The sequence below is a fragment of the Pyxicephalus adspersus genome, chromosome 6 (assembly GCF_032062135.1).
Source record: "Pyxicephalus adspersus chromosome 6, UCB_Pads_2.0, whole genome shotgun sequence".
Lineage (NCBI taxonomy): Eukaryota > Metazoa > Chordata > Amphibia > Anura > Pyxicephalidae > Pyxicephalus > Pyxicephalus adspersus.
In genome coordinates, this window is record NC_092863.1 from 48133322 (window position 1) to 48143258 (window position 9937).

The 9937-nt window shown below is 36.1% G+C and overlaps 1 protein-coding gene across 1 annotated transcript in view; it reads left to right on the plus strand.

The window, feature by feature from the left end:
- ZDHHC8 (zDHHC palmitoyltransferase 8) overlaps positions 1 to 6830 on the plus strand; it is a 45986-nt gene extending 39156 nt beyond the window's left edge. Inside the window, exon 11 of the mRNA XM_072413927.1 lies at positions 1742 to 6830. Coding sequence (XP_072270028.1) covers positions 1742 to 1922 — 181 coding nt within the window. The 3' untranslated portion in view covers positions 1923 to 6830. The remainder of the gene's footprint in view (positions 1 to 1741) is intronic.
- The last annotated feature ends 3107 nt before the right edge of the window (positions 6831 to 9937 follow it).

A 9937-nucleotide genomic window follows, 5' to 3' on the forward strand; every position in this document is an offset into this window, starting at 1 on the left:
CTTTCAATTTGCTCTACACTCATTCATAATTTTTTCTTTCATACAGATAGCATTTCCTATTGTGACAGCTGTGCACTTTTAAAATTGGCCACTAGACGGCAGAAGGAGTCATTTAAGGAGTCATTTAAAAAAGATGAGAAGTGTAAAGATTCGACTTTCAGCAAATTTCAGAGGAATTGACGGAGGAATAGTTTTTATGTCATTATCTGTCCCTCATGGGGGCTCACAATCCAATGTAATCTTCTTTTAGTTACAGTTTAGAGGTAACCCCAATTGACTCCTTCCTTTTCCATTTAGCACATTAAAAAATCCAAAAAGCATTTTTATTTACAAAAAAAAAGTTTATATGCTTTGTACCAGAAACTTAGGGCTGTATTGATAAATTCAATCGATTTTCGATGATCTGCATTTTCTTGCACAGCCATTCCTATTAGCATTGCTCATTTCAATTCTTAATCAAACTAAAGCTCATTCTGCCACCTAGTGGCCACTTATGAGCACAGCAGTCCCAATAATAAATGCTATATCTTCTAATGAATAAACGGCCAAATTCATTTTTTATGATACCAGTGATACTTTTCCTTAAAATTAGCACAGGTCAAAATAGAATTTTTTTAAAGACAATATTTCCAAAATTCTGGATTTTGACAGTAAACAGGAATTGCTTTTCATGTAACTAGATAAATACTTCACTCAACTCATTTTGTAAATCAGACAAGGTATTTGCAAACTATATTATTTTGTCCATCTATACCATTTTTTTTTTAACACTTTGGTTAGCTGAATATACCCTTTCATATCTTGACGCATCAAGGGGTATTACAGATGAATGATGAATGCTGGGAGATTTGTACAGCTACCACCTTTGACCCTGTTTTAACTCCCCTCGATTACTTTTGTCTAATTTGCCATCCCATAGCCCTGACCACATTTAATTCTTGCTCTCCCGACACTTTCAAACTTCCACAATCCCCTGCTTTTCTCTTTCCTTTCCGTCCATCATTTACAATTAGCTTCTGATCCTTCACTCTTTGATTCTCCTAATATAGTTTATGTATTATATGTCCCTTTTGCCCTTATTTTGTCACTTCCACTGCCTATGCCCAACAATCCCCATCATATGTTGTCTTCCCTCACCTATCCTGATCATGTTCATGTACTTCCACTATTTTCTTCCTGTCCATGATCTGCTCTCATTTCGCTTTCTCTCACCCTTCCTGATCAGCCCATGCTCTTCTTTCTGCCTTTCCCAAAGTTTATTCATCACCTGATGCTCCTCTCTCCCATTCATGTTTTTGTGTGTGATGAGTTTCTGCTGTTTCTCCTTTTTCACCCCTGTCTACAATTGGTTGCCATTCTTCACCCCCTTTTTACACCTCTGGTCCACAATCCATTCCGCTTTTGGTCCACAGTCCATTCCGCAATCCGGTTCTGCCTCTACAAACAATCGTCCATGATTTTGTGTCTGTCTCTTCCCTGATCCACTGTCAGCTTTGTCTGCCCACCATGATCCCTTTAGGTGAGTTGGCACACCTAACCAAATGGTGGATGTCCAGCTAAAGTATTGTCTAAATTAAAATTAGGTGCATAAAAGTGTAAAAAAACACAGGACAAAAAAACAAAAACTTTTTCAATCATATATTAACGATTACACTCCTAAAGGTTTCTTTATACAATGTATGAAGCTTAAACAATTTTCTTATATGAGTAGGTACTATATAATAATTTTCTTTTCTCTTAGGGAGGACCTTAAGACACCTCATGGTAAGATAAATGGACAGCCAAAGGGATTATCAAGGCCTGAGTGTCGGCTGGGATCCACGTCCAGCTCACAGAGCACCACCGCAGTGAGTCCATCCAGGCATTCTAGTGTTAAGAAGGTCACAGGCGTTGGAGGCACTACATATGAAATATCCGTGTAGAACTCGACATGCCTGCAGGTGATGAACCAATATAAAACAAGGCATATTTTCTGACCGTGATGAAGACTTAAACCAAGTATAGAGAATTCATAAACGGTCAATGGGAGCTTTAAAACATGACTAATGAAGGACCTCAGATTATGAGAACAGTTATTGAAATGAAGACTTGAGTGATAATGGCAAAAAAGAAAAATGAAGCCATTGTATGTATGTCTGTCCAACAAAACACAAAAGAAATATTGTTTTAAACTTGTGATGTGAGAAGAGTGGGACAGCTATTTTATTTTTTTATTTCAAGTTATTTTAGTTCCTCTGACTTACAGGGGGTTGTTAGTAATGGAGCCAAGTGAAAAGAATTTCTTTCATGAGACATTTCCCAGGGTATATGGATCAGGACGGAAAGGTGCCCCGAGTGTTCTCTCCAAACTTTACACTTTGACCATGGTGGCAAAAACATATGTGTGTGTGTGTATGAATGTATATGATAAGAAAGCTTTTATTTCAGGGGATTTTGCAGTACAATTTACAATTTTATTGTGGAAGGTATATTGAATAAAATGCAGCAGAATAGTGTGCACATAATTTGTTTCATCCAGTTACTAATTAAAGCTTATTGGGTAAGACTAAAGCATCCAGAGGAACAGAGTGCTGTAGGCTTACCTCCATTCTCTGCCTGCAGTAAAAGTCTATCTCTGTAGGAAAACTACAAAACCAGGCAATAGGTGTGATAAACCAACAGAACTCTTTTCTTTATCACATGTGTGGGACAGGAGGATCAGTGTAATGGTGCCACAAGTGAGATTAATATACTACATACCTCACCATGCTACGCTACCCTTGGTAGAGCTCCCCTTTACCTCATATCAACCACAGATATCGATTTGCAGCAGTCCTTTTGGAGGTAAAAAAGTGGCATTCTAATATATCTCGATATTTCTGCTGGTTTAGCCCATACCATTGTGATTTGAGATTTTGTACAACCTTCCACTTTCCTAAATTTGAGATTTTTCAACCTGACCAATATGAGATTTTAAAACAATTTTTATGATTTACTGATATTATGTATTGTCCGTAAAGAGAGTTTCATTTGTATAGTTGGGTATTGGGTTATAAAATACAATACATAACAGTCTGTGAAACTGCAACATTTTTATCTGCAGGCAGTTTGTAAATTTTACATTTATTTTATATATAAACTCTTGCAAACTGTTATTTTATGCAAGCGCATGTGTGTGCATAGTGTGTGTTTTTTTTTTTTTTTTTTTTTTTTTTTGCTCTGTTGCCATGGTGCATCAGTGTCCTAAAACATGCAGATGTTATCCTGCCTTAACCATCACCTCTGAAATAAGGAGGAAAAGCAACATGGTGCTGTGTGACTGGTAATTTTTCATAGTGAGTTTCTCCTCCACTTGCCAATGTAATTAATCAAAGTTTTGATCAGATAAAGCCACTCCTAAACATAAAGATCTTTCATATTGCTATTTATCATGGAGAATTACAAGGCCAGTAATATGTCCTACAAATAAAAGAGGGTGAAGAACAAACTGAAGTATGATTTACAGTCAAAGTACCATATGGAAAGGGAAGTCCTACATTTCCTATTTATGAAACAAACTCTTAGCAAGCTAATAATGAACCATGGCACTGAGCAGAAAAAAATGCTCTATAAAAGCCCAATTTATTATAAACCATGTGTCCCTACTATCATAAGTATTCTAAAATACATTGTTCATTTGTTAGAAAATTGGGGGTTCATTTGCGTAATATTAACCCTTTGTTGGATGAAGAAGTTGGGGTCTTTCTTTTTTTCCTGGTTCAGGTTACAGTATAAAAACTGGGACTTATATAGTTATTTTTCTTTGCTCCGTTTTTTTCATTATGTTTTACATTACCTTTTTTTCTAATTTATTATTTTTAATGAAGGAAATATTCTGTATTTACTACATTGTCTTGTCCTTATAAGGATGTAACAGGCTTTTCAATTTGGACTATTTTGAGGTAGATAAGGAAATAAAAAAAAAAAGTTGTTGGAAAAGAGTTGTCCCAGTTTTTGTTGATAGCTCATATTTTATTTGCAGGCTGTTAACTTAAAATTATCTAGATTTCCACTCCGTTTTATGTGTTATTATTTCAGCAGCAAATATGTTAGACAAATGCACAGACACTTTCCAATTTCAATTTCCTCACCAAGCTTTTTATGCAGATTATTGGATGGGATGTGACGTGACAGGACCAGATTAGAAAATGGAGCTGCTAAGGACAATTTACAATTTAAATTTAGGAAATAAAAAATGAATGGGGGTTGTAAGGGAAATTTGTGATGTAGTGTAAGTATTGTGTGGTCAAAATCCGGCTAAATGACCTTTTTGTGATTTATTTCACAGTCCCCTTTTTTTATATTCCTAGAATTAGGTGTTTTACCATTACGAAAATGAGATACAAAACTACTTAACTATCCTGGAAACCTGTAGATTTTGGGGCAGTAGCTTGGGTAATTTATACCACACAGGTAAGGATGTTGGGCTTGCTTCCACCCTAATCCCATAGTACAAAACATACTAAGATAAAATGACTGATATTTTAATTAGCATTCCATTCATTAGAACACAGATTTTTAGATACAAGATGTCTATCTCCGGTTGCGTCTACCCTTAACATTATATACCATACCCTTTATTGCACTAATGCCAGGGGGCTGGAACCAAACTTGTTAGAATACAATTATAAAAATCCTTTATTCTTATCTTAATTTAGTTGAAGCGCCACTGACTTACTTTTTCAGGTCAGTAACACCATAAAAGCAAGATACAGATCATTAACAGTTCTGAAGACCGATTCGCCAAAACGATCAGCGGTTGCAGCTGCCATATTTCTATTCTGACATTTTCCATTTAAAAAAATAAAACTCCTTGTTATAAAAAGAAACTTATTGCATTTTTTGCAATATATGCGTTTAATTTTCTTCCTTTTTACTTACCAGTCTTGAATATATTTTATGGCGATTTACCTTTCTTACTTGCAATGACTTGCAAAGTCCATGTGGGATATCCTCATGGATCTATATTCTAGCATTTCTACCTCTTCCTGCTGCTAGCACCTTTCTGCACAAGCACACCATTGTTAGGCTTCCTGAACTTCCTATTTAATTCCGTACCTCAAGCTAAACATCATAACTATACTGGTCTTATGCTGCCCCTAATAAGTGCACCAAATGTAAGTCGTGAGAAGTGGGTAAAGTGTAAACTGGATGTTTGCATAGTAAATATTTCTTTGCTTTAAAATCTCTGGGGCATTTTTGCTGGGTATTTGATGATGCAGACATAACTCTCTAGGTGCCTACTTTGCTAGCTACCTGTAATTTTGGAGAGTTAGGTTTTGTATAGAGTACTGTATGAATAGAAATGTTTCACACAGACAACAGCCTAGCACACATGCATACCTAGCAGTGCTGCTTACAGGGTTCCATAACCCTATAAATAGTGGATTTGTAGTGGGGGGGGGGGGGGGGGGGGGGGGGGTTGCTCTTTCAACTGGCAGCCAGGGCTCAAGTAGCAGTATCAGTGAACATTGTTTACTGGAGTATATAAGTTTGGAGTTTATATAATGAACAATGCTACTGGGACTCAGACGCACACTTTTTAGAGATACAGAACATCAGAGCAGGTAATTAAACATATTCTCAAAAGTCCAAAATGGCTGAGTGATTTTTTTTTCCCCCCCCCTTAACCTATATACAGTGTTTTTTCATGGGCTCTGAGATCTGGTTGTCACACACATACCAGGAGATGGTGTCCTAGAAAACCTTTTTTTTATTTTGTTTTTTGTGTGTATGTAAATATAAAATATTCACCTGCCCTAATATTCTGTATCTGCACCTTAATAATGGGGAACTCTGAGTCCCCAAATGCCACAGTTGAATTGGTAATGAAACTGGTAGACTAACATGTCTGTTACTAGACCTTGGCATACTGGCTGTTTGTAAACTTTGAGGTTGCCATTGTTTGCTGTGCACCATAATGGTATCACATTGTGGGGTAGGACAACATTTGGCTTACATGATTTCCTCAACAGCCGTCAATACAAACAAATGTAAACACACGCTCTTTTAAAGCAAATCGGATGTGTGTGTTTTTTCTGCACTTTAGGCATTTTGCTAATATGCTATTTTGCAATTTGGCTTAACAGATAGGGCCATGCAAAGACACATGCAGTAGTAGATTAATTTCAGCACGACTGGAAGCCCTTTTATTGAAATTGCCTTACAGTAAATGTAATAGGAAGAAGAGTTCTGCTCCTATTTCTGTCTGTCTTGCTGCTCCTTGGTCTTAAATACCTAGTGTCTGAGCTTGATCAAGTGTGTAACAGTTGAGGTCAGAACCTCTTGTCCTAGGTAACAGACTAAGTAGCACGAGGAACAACATAGCAGGCTTCAATCAACTTCTCAAAGACGTCCACAGTTAATATAGCCCACATTTCTGCCAGGACTGATTAAACCCACTAGAATCTGTAGGTATTTTGCACCTGCACAAAGTGCAATAATTCATAAGGTTTATTATTTAATGTGCAATGTATTCCTTCATTGTTGCTGAGTGTAGGATAATGTATTGATTCTTTATAGATTATCACACAGCTCTGTAACAATAGAAAGAGAACCAAACACTATAAAATCTAAGTAATATTTATCTTTATGTCGTGTTCATGATGTTACTTATGTAAACTGATCTAGAATATGCATCTTTTCCATCTGAACTTTCAGGTCTTTTAACAGCTGCCAGTTATTTCATGTTGTAAATGTCTACCATGAATCTGCAATTGTCTGTTCATGTTTACCAGGTACCCCAATATATGTACATTTATATGAAGTAACCTATGACTGTAACTGTTTAATAAATGCCCCTCTTTTTTGACTATTTCTTTATTTTGTAAGCTGTTAATACCTCAAAAACAGAAATTTGGAAAACACATTTACAGACAACTTTTATTTTCATTTAGGCTAATTTTGGGGTGTTACATGCATATTAAAATATTCACGGCCATTATTTTTAGGCTTTCCGTTCTAAATAGACATAAAATGACAGATGGCAAACCATTATCAGTCCTCAACCAAATACGTTTGCTTTTTCTACTAAACTGTGATAGAAAAATATTGTATCCAAAATAATACAGGAAATGTATACTTTTCTCTTACATTACTTGGTGCACCTATACTTGATTATTCCCAGGAAAATATACCAAAGCAAGCCCAGTCATGGTAAAAGAAAATCCTAATGACTCGTGTTTGTGTCTCTATTAAGCCATTTATAGAAGTCGAATAGACAATTGTCATTGGAATTTGCCTTTCTTGATGAATGAGCACTGTACACACAGCACTGTTCTGTTCTATGGGGAGGGGGGGAGGAAGAGTGAGTGGCACCACTGTACATGTCAGAATTTCACCTGAGATGAGCACGACCATTTGTTATGACAAATTAAAACATACAGATTTAAGGGAGGGGGGGGGGGGGCACTATTTTATTCAATTTTGGCCAGCATTCGCTTATATAAAAAGTATAATTTTAATGCATGGCAAATATTTTTGGCAATGAAAAAAGGTGTTTTGATATTAATTGTAAAATAAAAAACTCTAAATAAAAGGAAAGAAATGGGAAAGAGTTAATGGGTTAGATAAGCACACACACATATATATATATATATATATATATATATATATATATATATATATATATATATATATATATATATATATATATATATCTCCTTTGACTTCATTTCAGAACTGTGGCATCTGTTGGTCTTGTTAGCATTTAACAAATTTGTAAATTGAATGCCTGGGTCCCAACTCCAACCTACTTTTTGTTCATTCCAGTACAGCAATCACTGTTAGTCTTTTCAGCATTCAAGAATTATATAAGTGGGCACATACCCCAACCTCAGTGTCTTGTAGTGGTGTGGGAATTAGAGGAAGCACAGGGCAAAGTTGGGGACACATTCCGCCAATACTCAGGTGTTGAATGCTGAATGGGATTGGTAGTTGCAGAGGTAGAACAGTGGGAATGTATAAAGCATGGCCTGGGGCATATAATAACTCCACTATTGTAGTTCACCTTGAATTTTCTTTTACCATGACGGGGTCACTTTACCAACATTGTTTTGGACCTGAAAGCTGACATACTTTCCTGGGGAAAAATTCTGCTCCAGTCTTCCTTCATCACTTGGCCAGTGGTTTTTGTTGTAGAGACGACCCATCTGAACTCTGATTCTCCTATTTAAAATACATCACATGACCAAGTGCCAATAAATAAAGATATATTTCACAGGTCATATGTGTGGATGTAGTGTGTGGGTTCATTGGGAAGGCCTGCTGCATATATGTTTGCAAAAAGTGTAATCATTTTAAGGTCTGCCTACTTAATTGCTAGGTAGGTAATCCCCCAAAAAATGAAAACAGTACTCTGAATGCACAAATTACCTGATCAATATTTTTATGTTCAACTTGTCTCAGTTTTTTTCCCCTAAAAATGTAAGGAACGTATGGTTAAGGCTTCCATGAATGTTCTGTTGCAGTGTAACTGTAATTTTGTTAAAAATGTATTACAAACATACAATGTAAAACATTTCTAGGTTTTGTGTCTCCAGTTACAGAGTGAACATTTCATGAACTTGTTGCCACCTGGAATCACTCTGCCATGCACAATGGACCACCATCATGAATGGATTTAGCTTCCCACTGCAGGGGAGAAAGTGTTGCCCAGTTTTTTGGGTCCTGAAAAAAAGAGAAGCAGTCTTGTTGCATAATGTAAACACTTGAAGCATTTTATTATGAGTTGTGCATATGTGTAAATAAAAAAGCTTTGCATGAGCTAATTTAACTGTTAAAGCAAAGTATTTTTTTTCTTGTATTCAAGATAAGGAAGCTTGTTTTTAAGTACCTGTGATTAACCAAATTATGTAACTTTTTCTGTATTTTTCCCTTTTTTAACTTACAAAATTCTCTGTATTTTTAAGTTACTTTAAGATACTTTTGTTTCTATTTCATTAAATGTGTTCATTTTTTTTTAAAAAGGAAATTGTTCTGTTCATCCACCCGTATAAGCTTTGTTTAGTATAGACTCTATGATAAATACAGTGCTGTTTTAGTATACGAGTTGACTAAACAGTTGCAGCAGCTGTAACACCTGTTGGGATTCATGACATCATGCAGCCTGAAAAGCTGACCAAACCCTAATAGGATCAATTTTTTTTTTGTTTTGAGATTGATAGGCAAATGTTTATTCAAGGGGTCAATTTATAAAACAAGGAATCGGTGGCAGTAATTGATTCCCAGGGAATGTCAGATTTGCAGTTTTATAAATGGAGCGCCCTGTGTTTTCCACTAAAAGAAACCATGGGCTTTTACAAAAAAGGCCAGTCTGTTCAAAAGTGATATTTTGGTAACAAGTGGGTGGGTGTCTGGTGGTCACCCCTTGGGACTACACCGGTAGGATATTTCTGTTATAAATGATGAGTGAAGTCTATAATGGAAAATAGGATTTATTCAAGGGCACAAGTTCCCTGGCAGGGATACAGACCTAAAATCTAATTTGCAGGGAACTCAAAGTCCCCAAGAGATAAGGCTTGGGAGATTTATGTTTTTTGAGATGGCAGAACTGAAATCTCTGTTTTCGTGGAGAGAGATTTATATGCTGTGCATTTATAAAAACACAAGAGCCGTACCCCCTCTAAATCTTAGGCCTGCTGGTTATTTTCTGATTTTGGAATGAAATGCGTGTATGGAACTGAATGATATAAGGTTTACTTATTCTGAGACAAGCACATTGTGGACCTGAACAGTTCATATGATCTTTGTGTTCATTCTAATATGAATTCTTCCACATCATGTTTTTAAAGCTGAACTCCAACCTTGGCCCTTTTATTCCACACTTGTAGATGGTCCTCTCCTTTCTTAAAAGGGAATAGACCCATTTCCATGCACATTTCACTTTCCAAAGAAGAAGTATTAGAAGCTGCAGCAGATA